Raw genomic sequence first — 23,164 nt, 5'->3', positions numbered from 1 at the left:
CCGGGGCTGCCGGGACCTCTGGGAGAGGGAGCTGCCACCCTCCTTTACACGAAGGACAGAGTGGTGTGACGTTGTAGCGTCAGCAGTTGTGGGCTCTCCTGGGGAGGAAACAGAGGCGGAGAACGAGGTGGCTGTCCGCGTCCCCGCTGTCCTCTGGGAAGCTTCAGCCAGCCATCGCCATGTTCCTCACGGGCACCAGCCTTTGTCACAGCTTTTCTGATGTCCCCTAACCTGACGGGGCCTTGCCTGCCTTCAAGCGCGGGGCCTCTTGGGAAGGTCAGTTTCTGAGGGTTCCAGGCCTCCCCAGCCACCCGCCACCACAGAAAGCCCCGGAGAATGACCTAACCGTTGAGTAACGTCAACCCGACCAGAACGTTCTCTTCCAGGGAGGCCCGCCCCCCACCCCCCCACCCCTGTTGTGAAATGGACAGTGGACCAGGGCCACCAGCCTGCTGGTGCGTCTGCTGTGCCCTCATGTCCCCCGCTGTCCCCGCCGCTGCCGGGCGCAGAGGCCATCTCTGCAGACCAGCGTCCGCAGCAGCACAGGGCGGTGGCATCTGTTTTTCCTCTGAGAGGCCTGATGTTTGCAAGATCCAACGGAGTGAAAACATTTTCTGGAGGGAAAAATTGCGACTGAAGCTGACTTGGCGGAAGTGGCTTGGCACCTTCTCCTGGGAGCGCGGCCGAGGCCAGCCCCGCCTCCCCCCCGCCCCCCATCTCCAGGGCATTCAGTCATCCAGCCCCACGTCCCTGGGCTTAGCGGGGCCTTTGGTGAAAATCGTGTAAAAGATTTACGACCCTCGAGCTCGGTAGGGCCGGAGCCACGGGGCCTTCCCAGCGTTGAGCGAAGCCTGCTTGGTGGGGCAGGAGGTTTTCCCTTCAGGCAATGAAACCGTTATTTGGAGGGGGAGGGGCAGGCTCGGCTCCGTCCTGATTTACGCACACGCGTGTGCACAGAGGATGGCTTTATGAACGGCCCTGTGACGTGAGGGCCTGCACCGTGACGGAGTGACGTGAGGCCCACTGCCTCTGCAGTGGTGCATTCGTAAGAACAGTAAATAACGCGGCTCCACGTGTTTGTGAGTGTAGGGCTGGGAGCGGCGCTGCCTGCAGCGTGGCGTGGCCTCCGAGCCTCAGTGTCCCTGTCATGGGCGGGAAGGGAACGGGGTCTGCCCCGTGCTGCTCCTGGTGGGGGCCTGGCCCCGCCGCGCTCTCCCTGGGGGGCCGCCGTGTGGTGGGGCCACTGTCTGGAGCGCTCCCGGGGGCATGAGTGCGGCGTGAGCTCTGCGGTGCACGTCGCCGTCCCCAGGAAGCCGGCTCATGAGCTGGTCTCAGAGGGTGAGGGGAGCGCGTTTGGGTGGCACCGGGTCACGCAGGGCGTGTGGGCGCGAGTGGGCAGCAGGCGGCACCGGACCGGTGTGTCCACCCACCATGGAGCGGGGGCCAGGTGTCCGGGCCGCAGTCAGGGCGCCCCCAAGTCAGGGCCCCGCTTTAGAAGGTGTGCCCAGAGCCAGGCTGCCTCGGGAGGGCAGCTGGGGCGGAAGCCCAGGCAGAGGCGGTGCAGGAGGTGGGGGAGCAGGCGGGAGCCGCGCGCCCGGTGGGAGTGGGCGGGTCGGGGGTGTGCGCGGAGGAAGGAGACCCGTGTAGGCGGCACCAGCGTAGGGAGGAGCCACCGAGAGGTTCAGAGGGGCCCGGGGGAGCCCTGAGGAGGCCCTTTGTGACCAGCACCAGGAAGGGCAGGAGCCGTGCTCTGGGCTGGGGCAGCTCCCCACCCGGGTCTGGCCAGCGGCGGCTTCTCGCTCCCACAGAGGGCCCGGGACGCCCATGCCGCTGTGTGCTCGCTGGGTCCCTCCCTGCCACATGGACGCGTGGACGCGGCGTGGCCTGTTGTGTTTCCTTCTGAAAACTAACGGCTCAGAGAGGAGGCTACAAACAGCGTCCCGGCAGCCTGTGTGTCCCGCTCGCCTGACACTCACAGCACAGAGCACAGAGGGTGCGCCTGCGGTGTCCGTGGCGGGGCCTGCAGGGTCTCGGGGTGACGGCCGGTCGGTGGGTCACCCCCTCAGGCCTGCTGGGCATCGGCACCGCGGTTTCCGGCCTCGGTGGTGGCGAGGTCTCGGCTTCGTTGCTGGTACTTAAGTCGTGGAAAGTGAGTGTCGTTGGGGACAGTCCGAGCTGCTGGGACAGCTCAGGAAGCAGCAGAGCCTCCGGGCCCCCAGGACGGAGCACGTCCCGCGGGCGCTGTGGTGTCAGCAGGGCTCCCAGCGTCAGCCTCTCAGGGACGTCCCACAGGGCAGCGCCTGGGCCCCTGGCGTGTCCCGCCCTGGGTGGCCGGGACCGAGCACCACCAGCCGGGGCTGGAAACGAGTCCAGAACCAAGGTGTGGGCAGGGCTGTGCCCCCTCTGGGCGCAGAGCAGGTCCTTTCTCGTCACCTGCCTTCTGGAGGCTCCTGGCAGCCCTGGGCTCCGGCAGCGTCTGTCCAGTCTCTGCCTCCGCTGCCCCGGCTGCCGCCCTGTGCTGCGTCTCCTCTCCCGTCCCTTGTGAGGGGCACTCTCCCTGGGCCCAGGGCCCGCCCCAGTTCAGGGGGCCTCGTCTCAAGACCCTCAACTTAACTGCAAAGACTCAGGGCCACCTGGCCAGTCAGACACCGCCCCCTCTCCCCCCACTTGCTCTTCAATGTCTGGGGGCCTCCCTGGGCCGGGTCCTCATCGGAAGTGGGGGGTAGCAGGATGGGTGGGCAGTGGTTCCGAGGGTCCCGGGGTCTGGGACGCGCCTGGTCTGTAGGCAGCGCCGTGTGGAGGGTCTGCCCTGGCTGAGCCGGGACGGGAGCAGGACCCGCAGGGCTGGGCATGGAGCCCGGGGCAGGGCGAGGCGGCCGTGTGCCCTCCAGGGTCTCCCCCGGGTCTCCCCCAGCCCACGCCCTGCCCGTCTACACCCGTCGTGGTGCATCCTCTCTGCCCTCAACCCCGAGGGCTCGTTGGGGGACGTGTGTGGGGTGAGGCCTTGGGCTGTGCTCCTGACACTGGTCCAGGGCGGGGCTGCCATGCAGACGGGGTGGGCGCTCCTTCCTCTCACCGTTGCCCACCCCCTGCCGGGAAGCTGTCCCAACGTCCCTGCTGGTCCCTGGTAACAGTGAGGGGGCCGCCCCTTTTCAGCCACCCTAAGCCTGTGAACGCCAGCCAGAGCGCAGCCGTCCTAAGAGGGAGGGGTGGTCACGCAGAATGGGGCGTCCTGACCCTGCGGCCTCTGCGGTAGCAACAAGAGTGCGGAACCGGGGGCGGCTTCCCCGCAGACTAGGGAACACCCTCAGCCGTGCCTGTGTCAGCCCAGCCACCACGTGGTGGGGGCCCCGGCGCAGGCCCCTCCCTGGGCCTCAGTTTCCCCATCTGTAAACCAGACCCACCTCACACACCCGTCAACGCACGCAAGGCGCTCGCAGTGCCGTCTGTCCCGAGTGGTACAGCCTCAGGGACTCGGCACCGGTCCCTGTCAGGTGCTCCATGGTCACACCTTCTCCCGTCTCCTGTCTGAAGTGCCCCTGGCGGCGTACGAGTGGCTGGTCTGTTACCTGCTCCGAGAGAGTCACCAAAAACTAAATCAAGAGAAGAAATCAGGAAGCAGTGACTTTGAAGCAAGAAACAACTCCCAGGTATGTGTTTATTTTTAAAATTGCTTTATTTATCATTCACCCCGAATTCCTGTGCTGCCGGGTCCTGACGGACGTGGCCCCAGCCCTGCAGCCCCTGTGACCTCGGGCCATTGCCTGACCTCTGCACCTTGGTTTGCTGTGGGGACAGAGGCACCCCCCCCTCGCCCCCCACCACCTTGCCGGGTGTAGAAGAGACTGTGGGCATCGCAGTGAAAGAGCCTGGCAGGACCCGGCCGTCAGCCTGAGCGGGGTTCCTGGGGAGTTGGCTCTGGCTGCAGCGACCTTAGACACACAGGTTGGGACACCGGCCTGGATCCCCGCCTACCTCGCCCGCGATGCCAGGGTTTGGTCTGCAGTGGCCCGCGCGTTGCCACGTGTCTGCAGTGATGGCCGTTCGGGACAAAACATTGGTGCCCCCTCTCCTTGGAGTCACTTAGCGGGGCTCTGTCTCCGCTGCCGCCGCCTCCTGTGCTGTGAGGGGCAGCCTCACCCTCGGGCAGACGCGGAGCCAGTGGCGTCCCTGGGGACCTGCTTTTTGGGCGAGGGAGGCAGATGGGGAGTCAGAATGGGGTCCTGACTGGAAAGGCCGGGCTCGGGGTGACTAAACCAGAATTGAACTTGTGGCCGAAAGGAGTGAGTTCCGTGACGGCCAGGCCCAGTGACGCTCCAGGTCGGCGCCACGGCCACCGAAGGAGGCGAGAGACGGGCCGGGAGCACCACGGGCTCTGTCACTCGGACCCCAGTGGCCATGGATGAGCTTGTCCCACGTCACTCCTTTCCCTGCGTGTCGGATTGTCGTTCTTGAAATGGAAATGAAGACCCCTGAGTTCCAAACCCAGACGCCACAGAGAGGGAGGGCCCAAGGGCACCCCCACATTCTTATCCCAGAGGGCTGCCCGGGAAGCTGTGTCAACCTGTCCCCGCTGTGCCTCACCCCGCGCCAGCTGGCCATGCGGCACCTGGCCCGCTCATGCCGAGGACGGAACCCAAGGGGTGGCCCCGCCGTGTGAGAGCAGCTCCCCTTGAGATCTCGTTGGGGACATCATGTTTCAGTGAGTCGCGTGGCAGAGGGCAGAGGGGCCCGTGGGAGAGCCATGAAGCTGGCCAGCACGCGAGGTGAGGTGCCGCCCCCGGAGTGGCCAGGGCTGCGGACAGGAGAGCGGCCGTGAGGCCCGGAAGGGGAAGCGACAGCCCCATGCCTGAACTGGTCGCGGAGCATGTTAAGAGCACACACGTGGTCCCTTCCGACGGCCGCGGGTGCTCAGAGCCCTGGACTGGGTGGTCAAGGTCCTGAGACGCTGCCCCTCCCCGTCGGTCACCTGAGCGGCAGTGGCCCCCAGGAGGGGCGCCGCAGACGACGTTTGTGTGACCTTGGTGTGGAGTGAGCCTGCGGGAGGAAGACGGGAGACTCGGAAGCTGTACGAGATCAGAAAACTGCCAGCTCTGACTGCAGACGCTCACCGTTTCTGCACCGCTAACGCTGCTGTAAACAAAGTCAGAGCCAGCCGCAGATGCCCGGCACATGGCCATGGAGCTGACCGAGTGGCCCCAGCGGGGACACGGTTCCTGCCCGGCCCGAGGGGCAGCGCGGGGTCTGACCATGAACCGGGGCCAGGGACGTGCAGGCTGACCGACCGTGTCTCAGCAACAGCGGCCACTCTGTCGCCGTGGATGGCCGGCGGCAACTGCTGTTGTCGGGTGACTTGCTGGGCGGTAGATACAAAACGTGCTGCCTCTTGGACCCAGTGGGGACATTTACTCACCTTCCCTTACCTGCTCGCTCCTGCCAGTAACAGCGGCCACTCGCTGCTGACGGAGGCCAGCCAGACGCACCTCGTGGTTCTTAAAAAAAAAGCGTGTCTGTCCCATTCGGGGGCTGGCTGGCACTGTCCTGTGTTCAAAGTGAGGACTATCAAAGGGGGCAGCAAGGTGTCCCCGCCTTGAATTCCAGCCTTACCACTCCTGCTGGCGCCTGCCCGTCCCGAGTCCTGGGGACGCCCTGCAGACACATCTGCGCCTCAGGAGACAGACGAGGACGTTCTCATATGTGTCCACTGTCGTCTTGAGTGGATGAGAAGATCCAGGGCGAGAGAAGTGCCCCAGGTCCCCCGCCCACCTGCGCCCTGGCCGGCCCCGCCCCCAGCCCTGGGCCTGCTGACCCCAGGCCCAGCTCTGCCCCCCGCATGGCACGGGTGACCTCTGAACTTGGATGGTTGGGAAGGTATTGCCTCCAGTGTCCCTACCTTGTTAGAAGCTCCTCAGCAGTCGGGGTGCAGCTGCGAGTGATACTGGATCCCGGTCGGCCCATCACATCGGTTCCTGAGGCTGGAAGCCTTTGGGGGTGGGCGGTCAGGAGTCGGGGGCTCTGGCGTGGAGACTCACGGAGGGCGGGGGCCGGCTGGGGTGGGGCTGCCCCGGCCTGGAGATGTGGGCAGGGCGCTCGCTCCAAACACCAGCTCCGAGGGCCTGCTGTGTGCATGGGTCCCCGGCGCCGCTCACCGCTCACCGGTGGGCGGGGGCCCTGCTGTGTGTTCCCAGGCTTACTGCTGCCGGCCCCTGGCCCTGGCGTTCCTGGAGCTCACCGTGGTGCGCAGGTTTCACGAGTACACGCACCGGCCCAGCGTGCCGCCCCCGCTGCGGGCCCCGCTCCGGCGGCTCAGCGCCCTCTACGGCCTGTGGTCCCTGAGCCAGCACATGGCTCTGCTCTACCGAGGTGAGGCCCCCTGCCACGGGCACCTGCTGCCCGCTACCCAGCCCGGGAGACTGCTGTCCCTGGTGGTGTGTGACGTCGGTGCCAAGGGAGCCTGTGGGGGACAGGGAGCCCGGGTGCGTAATGAGAACACAGGGGAGTGGAGCGGCGTCAGGAGGGCCGGGCGGCTGGGTAGGCACCCCTAGGAATGCTTGGGGACTGAGGGGGGCTTCCTGGAGGAGGTGATGCCTGGGGAGCTGGTGGGAACAGGGCCGGCCAGCGTTCCTCAGCCTACTTCTGGCTTCCTCCCCTACGGAGCTGTTTTAGGCGCTTTTCCTGACTGACGCTGGCATGTTAGTGCCACGGGTACCCTGTGCACCCGGTCACGTCCTGCGTGCACACCCTTCCCCCTCACCAAGAGCCCCTGCTGTGCCCCTCGGGGCCACTGTTGCCCGCAGAAGCGGCGAGGGTGCGCAGGGAACGGCCAGTGGCCACACAGTCTTCTTACAGCAAAAGTCGAGCAAAAGCGGCCCCGGCAGCAAACACGTCCCAGGTGTACGGGGCCGCTTCCTCGTGCCTGTTGGATGCCGGAGCCGAGCCCAGCGAGAGGTGGGGGGCGAAGAGGGTCACACATCCAGTCCCCTGGCTGCTCCCGAGGCCCCTCAGACCCCCAGCCCCACAGTCCCCTCATGCCCACCCCGGGTTCCTGACACCATTCACGCCCCTCTGTTTTGCGGGAGGAACCCAGTCCGCCAGCCGTGCCTGGGCCCCTCTGCCCTGGGCGCCACGCAGACCATCAGCCTCCTGGCTGGGCCGGGCCCTGCCTGCCTCCTGTGGCCCTTTGCTGCCAAGGTCCCGGGTCCTGGCCGTGACCTCCTCTTGTGCGCTCAGTGAGGCTGTGCGTTCCTGCCCAGGGGTCGCGGCTCAGCGGGGCTTGGGCTGCTGATTGGAAGAGCTGCTTCGGGATGATTGCTACGCGTGGCAGGGCTTGGACTTGGGGTCACAGACCCCGGGGTGACCGGCACTGTGCTTACAGGAGGCTACTGTTCTGGAGAGCGAGCCGGGAAGCTGATAGAGGATGCCGTCCTGGAGCTGTGCGCGCAGGTGAGCTGGGGCCGCCCTTGAGCGCCTCCGTGACCTCCCCGTTGCCTGTAGCTGCGGCATGGGGACACGCCCTCCCCCCTGCCCCCCGCCCTCTCGTGTGCGCGCAGCCGTTAGCCAAGCAGGAAAGGGCACAGACCCCGGGTGCCAGAGATCTCAGGGAAAGAGTAACGGTGGGGGCCTCGCAGAACCTGTGCGCGGTCAGCTCCAACGCCGCGTTCCCAGCTCACCGGCCCCTCCCCCAAGCGCTTCCCGTCGCTCAGCCTCCGTGTAAGTTCGTGTCACGGTTTTTCACTTCTTTCTTCTTTTTTTCACTTTTGTCCCAGAAAACTCAAGTAGCCCCGATCCCCACAGCGTCCTAGTGACGCTCTGTCCGGTAGAACGTGCGCAGGGACAGGCGTGTTCTGGGGCCACCTGGGCCGCCCGTCACTGCTCACGGGGTGTTGGCAGGAGGCTGAGGGGCTGGGTTTTCTTCCATTTTAATGAACTTAAAGTAAGCCCGTGACGGTGCCGTGGCCACCGCGTGGCCCGCTGGGCTGAGGCCCTGCTGCACCCGTGGGGTGGGAGGCGGGAGCAGGCCCTCAGACGCCCCCGGGACAGAGCCGTGCAGCTCAGTTCCCCCATCAGTGCTCTTGGGGTTCGTGCGCTCGGGGACCCTGGGGCTGCTGTGAGCCCGTCCTGTCCATCCCATGGGCACCCGCGCCAGCTCCCTGCTCTTGGGGAGGGGCAGCTCCAGCCGCGGGGCTTGCCTCTCCCACGGCGGAGCGCGGCACCTTCCGCGGCGGCTCGCGCTGGGGGGCTGCCTCCGTGGTCACAGCAACCGTCCCCCTGGCGCCCCGGCACGCCACGCCCTCCATGGCGGACCGAGGCCAGCCTGTGGTCGCAGGGATAACAGCACAGCCCACGCCGCCTCCCTCCGCGCCACCAGGGGGTGTGTGGGCTGTGGGGCAAGTGAGCATTGGCGGGGAGGGGGGGCGGGGGGGCCGCGTGTGAGCCGTGGATGCGCTGTCCTGTCTGTCGTGCGTTTTGCGGCTCTGTGCTGACCGCTTGCTTCCAGTCGGCACTGTTCCGGCTGCCCCGTCCCAGTGCTCTGCTCAGCAGGGCTGTGGTATTTCACAAGTGTTGTGAGAAAAAAGCTCTGTTTTTGCATTTCGAGAAAATTCTTGGGAGTCTTCATAAATTCCATACCGAAGATTAATTTGTACAGCAGACCGGGAGGGTCATAAAACCGCTGTGAGCCTGAGAGCGCCGCATGAGGGCTTTTCCAGGTGCTCAGAAACGCCGTCCCGCGACACTCTGGGCCCGCTGTCCTGCCCGGAACGGCCGCTGCCCTCCCAGGCCAGGCTCAGGCCCGGGCCGGTGACACCCCTCTTACGAGCAGCCCTGCCGTGTTGACAAACTCAGAGTGTTGGGAGTCTGGGTGGCAACATGGTGCAGCTACGCAGAGGCAGCTGGGACGCCAGGAGCCGGGCCCAGAGCCGCGGGCCAGGGTTTCCGGCGCAAGTGGGCCGCGCAGCGAGCTCCAGGGCCCTGTTCCTCCCTGGTTGCCGTGGAGATGCGGGTGTTGCTAAGTGCGTGGACTTTGTTTTCCGACAGCTGAAAGATGACGCAGTGGCCCTGGTGGACGTGCTTGCCCCCCCTGACTTCATCCTGGACTCCCCGATCGGCAGAGCTGACGGCGAGGTAAAGGCCCCGCCCCGTTGCCCCCTGGGCTGTTGGGCTGCTGCGGGTTCAAGGGGCCACTTGGGGGGCTGATCAGGTAGCCAGAGGGATGACCTGCCGGAAGTCGTCCCACTCAGCAGCAGTAGAGGAAGCGGCAGGGGACGCTGGAGTGGTCTCATCCCCCTGAGCCTTCCTCTGAGAAGCCGGGGTGGGGTGGGGTAGGTGACACGGGCCTCCCGGGGTGTGACACATGGCGCCGGGCCCCGGGGCACCGCCGCCTGCACACTCACCCACAGCCCCTTTCAGCCGGTCTTTCCGCTGCCCCTCTGTCCGCTGGGCCACTCAGCCCTTGAACCTGCACGCCCTGGTGGCCCCATTTGGCTCCTTGGTCCCTGCTCTTGCCCATCCCCCAGAATGACTTCTTAAAAAGCAGGTGTCATCAGGCCACTTCTCTCACTGAGCCCTCCACCAGCGTCCCCTGAACTGAAATGGCCCAGTCTGCACGCTGGCTCTCCAAGGTCACTGTGCAGCGCTCCTCCTGCCTCCGGCCTCACCCCAGGGCCTTTGCACCTGCTGCCCCCGCTGCCCCCAGCACTTCAGTTCACTTGGTTCCAGACAGATGCTGCCTCTCAGGGCGCTCTTCTCCGGTGACATGCCCCAGGCTCCTGCCCCCGCTCTGTCCTGCTCTGTGACCCCCAAAGAGCTCGTTGCTGAGCCTACATATCCCTACTGACTTTCTCTGCCCCCAGAGGTGCCAGTGCTGGGTGATGCTCATGGGTCTGCTCAGTGCCTCCTAGCTTGTCACTGCCTACATGTGGTGTCCCTGTGTCACCACAGAGACATGCCTGCAGTCTCACAGCCATCAGCAGTGGAACAGGATTGAGTCCTGCCTCCACCCCGACCCCCGAGGCCACGTCCTGTCTGCTGAGACAGTGATGGGGAGGGGACAGGAGCCCTCTACCTGTCCTCAGGGGACCCTGAGATCCATACTTTATCCAATCACTTTACACGATTGTAACAGCCTTATCCGGGGAGGGGCAGCCTTCTCCAGGCTACACTCAGAGTTGAGATCTGGGTGTGGCTGCCAGGTGGGAAGGACAGAAGGTTCCCCATGTTTCATGCTGTGTGCTGGGGGGAAGCCCAAGACCAGCCCTGCCAAGAAGTGGCAGGGCCAGGGTGTGGGTGGACATCTGTCCAGAGAGGAGGCCCAAGAGTGACCCTTGGTCCCCTGGTGTGGCTGGGGCCACAGAGGAGGCTGTGATAAGTCCGCAGTGGAGTGGGAGTTAGGGGGGCTTAGCAGGCCCCAGGTTGGTGGGCATCTGAGGAAGAGGCAGCAGTGGCCTGTCCGGGGGCCTGGGAGTGGTGTTTTCTGAGGACCTCTGAGCACACGGGAGTGTCTGTCCTGGAGGCAGGGGGCCTGTGGCCACCAAGTAGGGGCCAGTGGGTGACAGAGGGCCGTCCCCATGGTGGGGCCGCACCCTCAGCGCAGTTCATACCGTGTCCTGTTCTCCCAGCTCTAAGGACTGACGTTTGAATCAGGGGCTGTGGGTGGTGATTTGAGACCAGCACTAAAGCACCAGATGAGACATGTGCTCACCATGGAAAACTAACCTCAGGTTCCAGACCCTGGAGAAAAAGCCTGACTCTGGGTCTCTGGGGGCCGAGAAGGGCAGCGTGTCGGAGCCCAAACCGCTGAGTGCGTTTTGCAGGTGCAGGGACACTGGCTTCTTAAACTGAGATGGGCCCACACCAGCCAGGTACTAAACAGGCCCCTGTCCTGTCCCCTGGACAGTAGGGGGCTCACCTCCCCCCTCCCCCGGGCTCATGACCCGGGCCCTCGCTGTGCTGGGAGCTGATGAGGACCCAGCTGTCAGCCGCCTGTGACCCTCACGACTGCCCTCTGAGCTGTCGGCTGGGCAGGCAGAGGGGGACAGTGTGCGCCAGGCCTGCAGGCTCAGGGCACCCAGGGGCCACCTGGCAAGGCCCCCCGATGGCTTGGTGGCAGCGTCTCCTCAGAGAAGGACGGGTGGGCTGTTTATATGTGCATTTCCCCGCTTGCTCTCTCCTGGAAAAAAAGATTTACGTAAATTAAATGTCAGTCACCTTAACGTTCTCATAGAAAGTGACGGGCGAGAACGTCCCGTGTTTAACACGCGCTTGCGGGGGCGCTGCCCGGCTGCCGGGGGAGCCCCGCTGTGACCGGCATGTGTGTTCACTCTCTGCAGCTCTACAAGAACCTCTGGGCCGCCGTCCTGCAGGGGAGCAACGTGCTGGAGCGGCCGTCCTGGTGGCCGGAGTTCTCCGTGCACAAGCCCGCCGTGGGGAGTTTGCGGGCGAAGCTGTAGCCGACCGGCCACGTTCCACCCGGCCCGGAGAATCGGCAAAGACGCGGACCTCACATTCTGGTTCCGAGGACCCCGGCGACTGCTGGATTTCTTGTCACAAATGCACCTCTGCGCGTCACTTAACTGGCCGGTGGCCGGGGCCCGGAGCGGGCCTGGCCCGTCCTGGCTGGGCCCCTCCACGTCTCCTAGGACCGGCAAACCCCTGTAAGAGCAGAAAACCTGTACGGCTGCGTCTTCCCGCGGGAGCCTCGACTGCGGGTCACCAGAACTCTGCACATGTTTTTGTGCACGGGATGGAGCTCGGGGCTTTCTGGTCAGCAGCTGCTTCGGGCCACCGGCGGCTGTCCGTGCTCTGCCCGCCCCGTGCGGCCGCCGCTGGTCTGCTCTTTACCTGTGTGACGCGGTCAGTTCTATTCTGACTTCCTCCCTTTGCGCCATAGACCATTTGAGTGGCATTGTTTCAGATTCTTAAGGACAAGAAAATCAGGTTTATTACTGTCTTGGATGGAACTGCGAGTTTCCATCAAGCGAATGTTTCCAAAGAAAAAAATTTATAATAATTTGAATGTCGGGTCAGTTTAACGTCCTGGCCTCCAGGGTGTGTGCGTGTTACTTGAATTGGTGGTTCCCGCAGTCGGTCGATCCCGGGGCTGCTCAGCCAAGCGGTGCGTTTGCTCAGCAAGGCCTCCGAGTGCGCCCGTCCCCGAGCGCAGCCTGGGTCTGCCCGGGTCATGCCGTGCCGACCAGCGAGGCCGGCTGAGGAGCCGGTGAGCGCCTGCCCTTCCCTCAGGTTTTCAAGGTCAGGTGGCGGGTTCTCGCTCCCGGCAGGTCTGCGTTTCCCTTTGGCCCTTGGGTTATGCTCCTTGCCCTCGCATCTGCGCAGGAGGGCATGGGCTATAGTCATCTGCAGCCCCAGCGCTCTCCCGACCTCTGTCACCTTGGAGCCTCGCGGGCAGATGTGACCCAGGCTGCCCAGGATGCACAGCCGATCCGGACAGGCTCTTATTTTTCCAGGTAGCCCAGAGAGCCTCTGAGCACCGGAGGGGTGTGGACAGGACCCCATTTCCAGGTCCAGAAATTGGGGGCTGGGGGTGGTTTGGCTTCTCGAGGCTCCGTCTTCATGCCTAGAAAAGGGGGCATGCGCCTCACCCCCGAGCTGCAGGGAGCCTCTGAGGGGCCCCTTTTAATGGGCACGTCGTTCGTGCTGGAACTGCCCCTTCCATCTCGTTGGGCCCGCGGGCAGCCGTGTGAGGGGAGCGAACTGCCGTCCGTTTGACACCCGAGAATCTGACCCCGAAAGGCTAAGTGGCGGCCGTGGGCCGGCGGCTGGGAAGCGGCAGCGTGGGCTGGGCTCCCGGGCCGGCCTGCGGCCCCGCACCCCTCACGGCCGGCCCAGCCCGTGGCTGCCACGGCACCACTCGTCTTAACTGGGGAGCAATCCGCCTGCCGCAGTCGGGTCTGGCCGGGTGCTTCCCGTGGCTTTAAGTAAACCTCCATGTTTCTAGGGATGTTTTGTGCCTGAGGGCCTGCGCCTGCTCTCAGAAAGATGGGAACAACAGACAGAGTTCCAGCCCCGCGGCCACGCGGACGGGCCGGGTCTCAGCACAAACCCAAGTCACGGCGGGGGCTCTGCCGACCCCGGCGGGGGCTCGCCCAGCCCAGGGCTCCCCTGCCCCCAGCACGCGCATCTTAGCACGCCTACCCGCCTCTCCCCTGCGCTGGGGCCGGGCGCTGAGACACCTGGTGCCCCAGCGTCCCTTGCAGCTGGGACGGCCGTGTGTGGCGGGCTGAACTCTGTCCCTCTAGACTCCTGTGCTGAAGTCCTCCCACCCAGGACCTCAGAAGGCAGCTGCGTGATCTGGTCTCTAAAGAGGTGACTGAGGTAAAATGAGGTCATATGGGTGGGCCCCACGCCAGTCTGACTGGGGTCTTTATCAGCAGAGACTAGGACAGACACAGGGACAGCCATGCGAGGACACGGAGAGGGCAGCCGCCTACACGCGGAGCACGGAGGCCCCAGGAGGAGCCACTGGCCCATGCCTGTGTGTCGGAGCCCCTGCCCCCAGGACCGGGAGGGGGGACACTGTGGCCTGGTCCCTCGTGGCCACCCCAGCCAACAAATACCCTCTGCCCTCTCTGGGCCGTGAGGTGTGAGCAGATGATTGGGGACAGGGTTTCTGGGGAGGCTTTAAGAAAGCGATGGGGTCCCTCAAAGCCCCTTCGCCGGCTCCCCTCCCCACGCCTGCCTGAGGGGACAACACGTGTCCAGAGACCGTGGGGATTCCAGGGATGGGGGCAGTTCTCCCAGTTCCAGCCGCCGGTGTCCCCTCCCCACCACCGGTAGCTGTGGTCGGGTGCCGGGAAGCCTTGGCCCCTTCCCCTCCCGCCTCCCCAGGGACGGGCGGGTCCTTGGGACCCCAGCCAGACCCCCAGGAGTCACCCTTGCCCTGGAACCCTGTCCTGCCGGGGCACCCGGCGCTCCTCTCTCGGGAGCCCCTCCCTCCCCACCCCTCTGAGCCAGTGTCCATCACACCTGCCCACGGGTGCGGCCCCACTGTGCTCCCCTCCCTCCTCAGACCAGCCCTGGGGGCCCTTCACGTGCCCATCTCTGTGGACCTCCTCTGTGGCCCCTGGCCCTGCCTGGGCCCAGCCAGCCCGGCCGCACCCTCGGCCGCCTCAGACTGGACCCTGCGGAGGCCCAGCCGTCTCTGTCCCCGAGACCCAACGCGGCCCCTGCTCGCACTGCGTTACCTTCGAGGCACCAGCAGCCCTGAATCCCGTGTGGGGGCGGGGGTGGGGAAGGCGGGGGCTGCTGTTTCTTCCTCGAGCTTCCAGGCTGGCACCCTTCCCCAAACCCCACTGGCTCCCGCTTCCAGCTGGACCCCGACACCTGGGAAGGGAAGGAACTCGCATGCTGGCCCCCACTCCAGGGCTCAGGCCAGTGATGTGCATGTGGTGCCTCAGTTTCCTCATCTGTGAAATGGGGCCGCATCACCCATTCCAGGGGCTCTGGGCCCAGCTCATGTCAGGTGTGCAGTGAGGGCCACCTGCTGCTGCTGGTGCTGTCACCATGGCAAGGGGTCCCAGTGAGGAGGATGCGGCAGCCTGAGCCTCTGGGGGCACAGAGGAAAGGCCCCACACGCAGGGGACACTCAGACCGGCCCGGGGGGCTGGGCTCCCGAGCGTGAGTGGGAGACACACTCACTGAGCAGACTGGTCTGAGGCCCTCGAGGGGTGGGAGTGATGTCCTGGAGACACGAGGGGTGGCACCGGTCATGCTGGCCCGGGTCCGAGGCTGAGGGGGCAGAGCTGCTGCTGGCCCTTGGCGGGCAGTTCAGCCCCCCGTGCGTGGGATCGCTGCGGCCAGGCCCGTGGGAGGGCCCTGTTTGGGGACCTGGCCCTGAGTTTGAAAACGGACCTGTAGTATCAGCAGTTTCTTGAAAACATCCATTCTCTCTTGGCCCTGCAGCTGTTTCTCCTTAAAAAGAAAAACACAAACCAAAACCCAAACATGAAGCGGATTTCAGCTGCACGCCTGCCAGGCCGCTGTCGGAGACATGGACACGAGCCGCTGTGCTGGAAAATTTCACCATAAATAAAGAGCCCTGGCCCTGCCTGGCCTGACTAAGCGGTGCGAAGGGCCAGACGCCATCCTCCCGGGCCCTCCGAGGACACAGGCGCCACGGGACTCCTGCGCAGAGCCCTCGCACGGGCCGTTCCCTCTCCTCCAACACTGTTCCCCGCACTGGCCTCCCAGCGGCTCCTATTCCGGGGGCAGTCCCCAGGCCAGCCCTCACTCTCCGTCTCCCACCCGTCTCCAGACTCTGATTCTGTCCCATGGACTTGGTTGTTGGAGGACGTGGCTGGCTCACAGCTCTGTGGTTCTCTGGGTCTCTGGTCTCCCACATGCGCGACAGGTGTCCAGTTAGTAGTTGTTGGATGGGGGCCTCAAAGGACTGGGTCCCTGGGGCGTAGTGGCCCCTGCTAATGCTCCTTTAAATCTGTGCCCCAATCAGCAGGAATATGAGGTGCTCTTATCGAGCCCCTGTGGATGTCCTTGACCTGCACATCCCTGAATAGGCTCGGGCAGGCCAACTTAACCAAGCCACACCCCCAGGGAGCCATCTTGAGCACCCCCTCAGGCTGGTCCCCGGCCCTGCGTCTGCCCGCTCTGCTCCTTTTCCAGCAGCAGCTGTTCAGTATATGAATCCGAGCGTGCGGTCCCTCCACCTGCCTGTGTGTATTAAGCTCCGGCTCTGCTCAGGGTGCCGTCCTGGGATGGGGTTGCTCCATGGTGCTGACATCCCGATGGGAGGCGAAGATGCACACGTGAGAAATGGGGAGTGGGAACAAAGACACGTGCTATGGGCAGGGCCCAGGGCGGCCAGCGAGGCAGGGCGACAGGCGGCAGCTCCCGCGGGGCCCCAGCCGCTGACGGGGGTGCTGGACATCCCAGGGGGTAAGACGGTTCTCGATCTGCTGGGGCGGTGTGGAAGGCAGCACCTTCAGGACTGACTGGTGGATTGCACGTGGTACTCGGGAAAAGGTCGTGGCAGCTGCGTGTTGTGCTCAGGTGGGACTGCCGTGTGTCGGGCGGAGACCCCGCAGGCAGCAGGGGTTTGACTGTGAGGGTGGCGGAGGCAGGCCTGAGCCTGAGCCTGTGACATGCCCAGCACGAGACCTGCGTGGAGCCCCCGCAAGACCCCTCCGCCCCCACGTCGCTGCCTGGGCAGACCCAGCCGCTGGCAAACTGAGCCCTGTGTGTTGGCCGTGGCGCGTGGGAGGAAGCAAAGTTCTCCCAGCTGTTGTCAGACCTGCAGGATCTGCCAGTAACGGGAAGGAACCCAGCCCAAAGCCCGAGGGACAGACGGGCCTGTGAGTGTCGTCCGGCCCCCACCCGGGGCGGCGGGGGTGTGTGTCTGTTCCCACACGGGGCAGAGGGGCCAGAACGCTGTACTTTTTTCTCAGGATACAAATGAGTCTTGGCCCTCACTCCCCTGTATTTCAAATGGGGAGAGATCCGTGTTAGCTCCACATGTGCTGGCAGAGGCAGGACGGGGGGCCCAGCGCTGCGGGGGGTCGGCAGGCGGGGGTGGGGGTGGGGGTGGCCAGGTGGGCTCTCAGCACTGAGCGCCAGGGCTCCCCAGTTAGGACCTAGGGGAGGTGGGCCAGGGTGGCGAGATGTCCCTGTCCCTGGGCCCACCCTGCGTGGCCTCTGTGGCTCTGAGCCCCCATCCCCCATCTCAGGGCACTCAGCCAGAGGGGAAGGCGGGAAGGCGGGAAGGCGGGCCACCCTGTGGAGCGGGGAGCCCCTCACCTACCTGGGCTCCGAGGTCCCCTCGCTCACCCCTCCCGCGCCCTCCCCCTCTCAGGCCAGGCAGGGCCCCTCCGGCCACACTCTGAGCTCTTCCCTACCCACGGCTCACACAAAAACTTGCTTTACGTCTCTGTTTAAATCACCCTTCCGCCCGCAGGTTGTGAGCACCAGCAGCCCCCGCCCCTCCACCCAGCTGTCCCTCCGCAGCGACAACCGCTCCCGTTTAACTTGTTAAACCAAGCCTTTCGGCGCTGACGTCAGCGTTCTGAAGTCGAGTTTTTGTGTTGTTGCTGCTTGCTCTGCAGCGTGGTCAGTATCTACTGACATCCCTCACGGAGGCAGAGGGGGGTTCTGCTTCCTCATCCCCCCCTTCCCACACCCCGTCCAGATGCAGAGAGAGCGGGTTCACAGAAAGGCAGCTCAGAGCAGGGCCGCGTCATACCCTGTGGCCACTTCTCCTGCCTTCTCTTTCCCCCTACAGTTATCAGTCGCTCTGGCGTTTCAGCTGTGTGTTTTTAATGGACTTATTTCTACTTCAGCGCCAGCTGCTCTGCCTCTTGGGTAAGCCTCGAGGTCAGCGGTTCTCAAGCTGTGGGTCACGACCCCTTTGGGGGTCAAACAACCCTTTCACAGGGGTTGCCTAAGATGAGGTGGCAGGTCGCTCAGACTCAAAGTGCCACTAAGCACAGAGGCCAACAGCTAGGGAGGTGAAGGTGACTCAGACCAGACCAGCCCTGTCCTCAGGGGCTCACAGTCCCAGGCAGTCTGACAGTGGGCAGGGCAAGGAAGCCCCCCGGCCAGGAGGTGTGGGAGCCTCCCCGAGCAGGCAGCCCTGTCCCTGGGGAGCTGGGGCAGTGTGTCCCATGGTAGGCCACGGAGTCCAGCCAGCAGGGCCTCGAACGTGCCCCCTCTGCCTCAGCTGGGCCCGTCCTGAGCCCCAGACCCCCTGCTGGCCGCACGCAATACCAGCCTCAGCAAACACCGCTCCCAGAACTATTTTCAGACCCAGTTCAGCTCTAAATGCAAACAGTGGCAAGATAATGGCCAACTTGGGTCCCATCCATGAGCAGGCCCGCTCCAAGTCACCAACATAGAGAACGCCTCTGGTCCTGGGTGACACGGACCACGGGCGGAGGTGGCGACTTCCTGCGGGTGGAGGCCAGATCATGGCCCGGCCCTCGGATGACGCAACGCGCTGATGCGTCACCCAAATACAGAATAAAATGCACACAGACGCACGGGGCACTTACTCTCATTTAAGGCGGCTCCTCTTGGCCCAGCACGGAGCCGGGCCTGCTGGCGGTGGGCATGTACTGTCCCCCCTGCCGTTTATGAGGGGAGTCGTTCCCTTCCTGCACAAACGCTCCCAGAGAACCGAAATAGCACAAACACTGCCCACGTTGTAGCAATGAGGTCAGGAGAGTCCTGGAGCAAACTCCAATGCAAGCACTAGGAAAAAGGAAAATTATAGACCTATCACATTTCTGAACACCAAAACCTCAAGCAAAATACTTACAAAAATATTTTAAAAGGATAACATATCAGAGTAAAATTAGGTTTTATCCAGTCATGCAAGGCAGTTAGAATATTTCAATATCAAGGGGTTTTACCATAGGAGGAAATCATTAATCATTGTGGTAAAAGCAGGAAAGGTTTCTGTTAAAATTTGATATTCATGCATAATAAAAATGCTTAGCAAGCTCGGATAAAAGGAAACTTCCTTAAGCCAATAAAGAGTAATGATGAAAACCCTACGTGAAATGTTTTATTCAATAATGCGATGTTGAAAACGTTCCTTTTGAGATCAGAAACAAGACTAAGACGTCTGTTATTGCTAATTTTGCATGCCATTGCACAAGAGGCTTTAGCCAGTGCAATAAGGCAAGAAAAAGTAAAAGGTATTAAGATTGGAAAGGAAGAAACAGAACTCATTACTCATAGATGATGTGACCGATTATGTAGAAAATCCTAAAGAATCTGTAGATACAATATTAGAACTAACAAGGGACTTTGGAAGGTTGCCAGGTATAAGGCTAGTATAAAAAAGTCATTAAAAATTAAGAAGAAATAGTATCAGCAATAGTTAGAAAATAAAAAATAGTTAAAAGATACTGTTTATCATATCAAATATAAGCTAGCTACACAAAAAAGCTATAGAACATTATTGGAGAAATGAATGAAAATTGAGGTAAGTGGGGGAATACCCACGTTCATGTGTTGGAACCCAGAATATCATAAACATGTCACCACTCTCAAAAATGACCTATAGATCAATGCCATTCTGACAAAATTTGCACAAGGTGGAGCATGATAAACATATTCCAAAGTAGATGCAGGAAGCAGAATTCAGACCCGCGAGGCGCCCTTGCAGGAAGGGCGGGATGTGGGTGCTGTCGTTGCACTAAATGACAGCAGAGATCGTAGAGCTAAGGCATGAAGGCTGGAGGGCATTGGGCAGAGACGGGGAGGGAGGCTAGGACCACAGTGGCCCAGACACGGACATACACACGCGTGCATGGGAGCTCGGTGTGTGACGGAGGAGGCAAGAACTACCTTTTAAATAGTGGTTTAGGGGACAAGCCGATGCCCACGTGTCCGGATGAGAAAACGAAACCTGACCGCTCTCTCACGCCCCAGGCAGACGTCGGTTCCAGCCGGACGGCGAGCCTAAATGTGAGTACCTAACACGCCTCAGGAGGGGACAGCCTTTCTCAGCTTCCAGATTCTCCGGCCGTCCCTCCTACACCCGACCCGTTACTCCCGTGGTCACAGATTCTCTGCGGTCCTGCCTCCCTCGGACCAGGACCCGGGGCTTCCTCGGGGCCACGTGGAGCACCCAGGGGAACCTGCTCTCTCAGGACCCTTTGCCTGATCACAGCTGCAGGGGCCCTTTGGTGGTGTGTGGTGACCGTCCTAGGGTCCAGGGGTCGTGATGGGGACACCTTTGGGGCCGTGTTTTCAGCCCCGCCGCAGAGAACGCGGTCAGTGGGAATGAAGCCGGCGCAGAGGGGGCCTCGGGGGTCCAGGTGGAGAGAGCATCTTGCACGAGGTGGGGCTGAACAGGGGGGCAGAGAGGGCGTAAGAGCAGCTGTGGATCCGCAAAGGCCTGGTGCCTGGCGGGGTGGGGAGCAGGGCAGCCCTCGGGGCCACGCGGGAGGCGCGTCCCGCCGCCTGCAGGGTGGGGTGAGAAGTGACGGTAGGCGGGACACCGTGTACACACACAGAGCCGGGGCAGCGGTTGGCTGGTGGGCCTGCCGCCCGGGGCCCCCCCGCACTGCTCGAGGCTGGGGTACCACTGCCAGGCACCTGGGCTGCATCCCTCAAACCCAACTCATTCCAGAATTTCCATCTTTGGTCACCGGGTTCTGAAGCCACTCCTCCCAGGGGTCGCGACCCACAGGCCCGCTGCTCACCGGACAGTCCTGGAGCTGCGGCCCGCCCCGCCCCCTCGGCAGCGGATGTTTGTGCCGCTGCAGCTGTGGCCACAGCTGTCTGCTCCCGCCCAGCCCTGACCCCTGGGGGCCTGCCACTCGCTCACATGTGACCCCAGTCCTCCTCCCGGGACTTGGTCTCTGCCTCCGTCTGATGGGGCTTTGGGACATGGGGACCTGGGTTGCTCCTCCCGGGCCCTGTCCCTGTAGGGTCCCAGGTGCCTGTGGAGGGACCCCGAGGCTGAAACAGGGTGCTTCTCCTGTAGGTGCTGCTGAGGCAGCACCCGCTTACAGCTCGCAGGGCAGGCAGGGCAGAGGGTGGCTGTGAGCCCAGCTATGGGGGCGAGGGGGGCGGCGGATGGCGGGCGTGTGAAAAGCCTGAGGATTGCGCAACGGTGGCAGCTGCAGACTGAAAAAGTTGTTTTTCACCGAGCACAGCTGGGGGAGCAGCTGGGAGGCCAGCGCCACCGGCCCGGGGGGGTGGGGGCGGAGGGCGGCGCTCAGGGCTGGTGCTGGCAGAGGCCAGGCCTGGAACCCCGCAGAGCCCGTGTCCACCCCGGCAGCCCCCATCCTCGGCAAGGGGCCCCTTCTCCTGGGGGCTGACCCCTGGCCTCCCTGGATACAGGAGAGTGGGGTGGAGGCCCCAACACAGGCCAGCCAGGGAGGGCCAGAGCTGAGACCCCCGCCCGGGCCACACTCACTCCCGAGTTCAGACACTCCCCGTGCTGCCTCTGGTTTCCCAAGTGGACAACCTGAGCCCAGAAGGGCGCTGACAATGGTCACCAGGGGAGCTGGTGGCAGGGAGCGGGAGGCTGTGATGTTTGGAGCATTATTGGGGCCAGACCCCGAGTCAGGGCCATTGAATTCAGCGCTTACCTTCTCGCCACCTTAGAGAGGAGCTGGGTCTCAGCCGGCCCCCTCCTCCCCACCCGGATGGGTCCCCACCACCCCACCGCTCCAGCTCGCAGGGCGAGGAAGGCTTCGGGACGTGCCCAGAGGCGGGGACCGGGTTCATGAGCCACGAGCGTTCACTGGGCAGGTGCTGGCCCTCCAGATGCCTCTGCTCTTTGTTCCTCAAACTCCAGGCAGCAGGGGCTGTTGCTGCCTGTCCCCCGGCCCCCAGCGCCCCTGAGGTCACCTGCAGCTGCGAGGGACAGTTCTGGGCTCGCTCAGCCCTGCCTGTGAGCCTGCGTCCCTCTTTCCCTTGGCCTGAGGGTTCTCTCCAGCCCTGGGGACACCGGGGTGGCCTGAGAGCAGGGAGCTCCTTCAGTGCATGAACACACCATTTCCTGCGCCTCAGGCTCGTGTCTCCCCCGTCTGCCCAGCTCCTCTGAGGGTCTCCGGGCTTCACCCCAGCTGCCCCTGAGGCCACCAGCCCCCTGCCAGGTCCCTCAGCTGGCTTCTCGCTCCCCGCTGCCTCAGGGCCGTGGACTGAACCATGCCTGCCCCCGAATCCGTATGCTGCAGCCCTAGCCCCCAGCGTGACGGGCTGTGGAGCTGGGGGCTCTAGAAGGATGAGGGCGGGGTCTTCATACTGAGATCGCTGTCCCTATAAGAAGCCACACAGGCTCGCTCTCAGCCCCCACAGTGTGGGCCAAGAGCACACGGTGACCGGGCAGCCCTCTGCCAGCCAGGACTGGATGGGCCCCACCTTGATCTTGGACTTCCAGACCCTCTCAGAGGCAGGCCTGGCTCCAGACAGGTCATGGCTGGGCCCTGCCCCCAGCTCGCCCCCTCCTGAGTCCTTGTTCACACCAACCTTGCCCGACCCGCTGCCCCAGCACCCCCAGGCTCCTTCCCCTTCGGCGGGACCATGCGACCTCCGGGCACCTGGCCAAGGTGGCCAGGGATGGACACGGACCACGCTCTGCGGGCAGCTGCGTGTGGGGAGAGCAGAGGGCCCAGCCATGGGAGTGAGAGAGGAGCCTGCGGGTGGACAGACTTCGGGCGTCACACTGTTCTAGATGGGAGGTGGGTGGGGCAAAGTGGGGGGGGGGCGTTCAGAATGGCACATGGCCTCTTGGGTTTGGCCGTGCTTGGTGGCATCGGAGGGATGAGAGTGGCCGGGAGAGAGACAGCCCCACCACGCGGGCGGGACCGGCCTCCTGGCCAGGCTCTGACTGTTCCAGAAGCCCCGGGCAGTGGGGGGTGGGCACCATAGCCTGGTGGGGTTGGGAGGTGTCTTGCAGGGCCTCCTCTGCATACAGCCCCTTCCTCCCAAGCAGGGCCTGGCGCAGCCTGGGGTGGGGAGTGGTGCTCAGCTCCCATGATGCTCTGAGCCTGAGGACCGCGAAACTGATCACGGCGCCCACAGGACGCTGCTTGTGACGATCCCGGTCCTTGAAGGGTGCGCTCCTTCCGAGCCCCCCACCTGGCCAGCTGCAGTGCACACAGTGGCCACATGCGGGTCTTCAGGTATCTCCTTCGCGTCCTTCCAAAGCACCAAATGGGACCCTGATGGCCGCCATGTCCTCCTGCGTCCACTCCTGATACCAGCCCCACGGTGGGCCACTTACACCCGGCCCGTCTGCCCCACCCCCACGCCAGCACCTGTGTTCTCTCTCGCTGCCTCATTGCCTGCCTGTGAGGGGTTCTGGGTGAGGGTGACACAGCGTCACCCAGAGGGTGGGGAAAGCTTTGCTGCTCCTGGGGCACACACAGCGCAGCGGGGGCTCACTTGTCAGGCACGTACGCTCCCCAGTGCTCTGTGCTCAGGTCCCTCCCGTGCCGAGGAGACACCGAGACCACAGGGACCTGAGTGGCTGGGTGATACCCGTGCCCCCTGGTGTTGGCTCTGGGTCTCCAGAGACGCAGTGGCCGGCGGGGTGGGCGCCCCTAACACCCCCGCTGGTTAAGGACTGTGCGCTTGTAAACTTTAATTGTCATACAGTAGAGAAACACAACACAAGCCACGTGGGGGTCAGCTGTACAGCGAAGCTCACAGACGGCCCAGGAACGCTGCAGCAGGC

At 63.8% G+C, this 23,164-nt stretch overlaps 1 protein-coding gene across 1 annotated transcript in view; it reads left to right on the top strand.

Annotated features, from left to right (window-relative positions):
* ACOX3 (acyl-CoA oxidase 3, pristanoyl) overlaps positions 1–12,007 on the top strand; it is a 31,900-nt gene extending 19,893 nt beyond the window's left edge. Inside the window, exons 14-18 of the mRNA XM_090267129.1 lie at positions 3,535–3,650; positions 6,189–6,363; positions 7,376–7,443; positions 9,037–9,123; positions 11,328–12,007. Of these exons, the coding sequence (XP_090123255.1) occupies positions 3,535–3,650; positions 6,189–6,363; positions 7,376–7,443; positions 9,037–9,123; positions 11,328–11,447 (566 nt within the window). The 3' untranslated portion in view covers positions 11,448–12,007. The remainder of the gene's footprint in view (positions 1–3,534; positions 3,651–6,188; positions 6,364–7,375; positions 7,444–9,036; positions 9,124–11,327) is intronic.
* The last annotated feature ends 11,157 nt before the right edge of the window (positions 12,008–23,164 follow it).

Source organism: Furipterus horrens, unplaced genomic scaffold, assembly GCF_987537825.1.
Source record: "Furipterus horrens unplaced genomic scaffold, mFurHor1.1.pri manual_scaffold_2, whole genome shotgun sequence".
Lineage (NCBI taxonomy): Eukaryota > Metazoa > Chordata > Mammalia > Chiroptera > Furipteridae > Furipterus > Furipterus horrens.
Note: the sequence above shows the minus strand (reverse complement) of the source record. Positions and strands in the feature narration are given on the sequence as shown.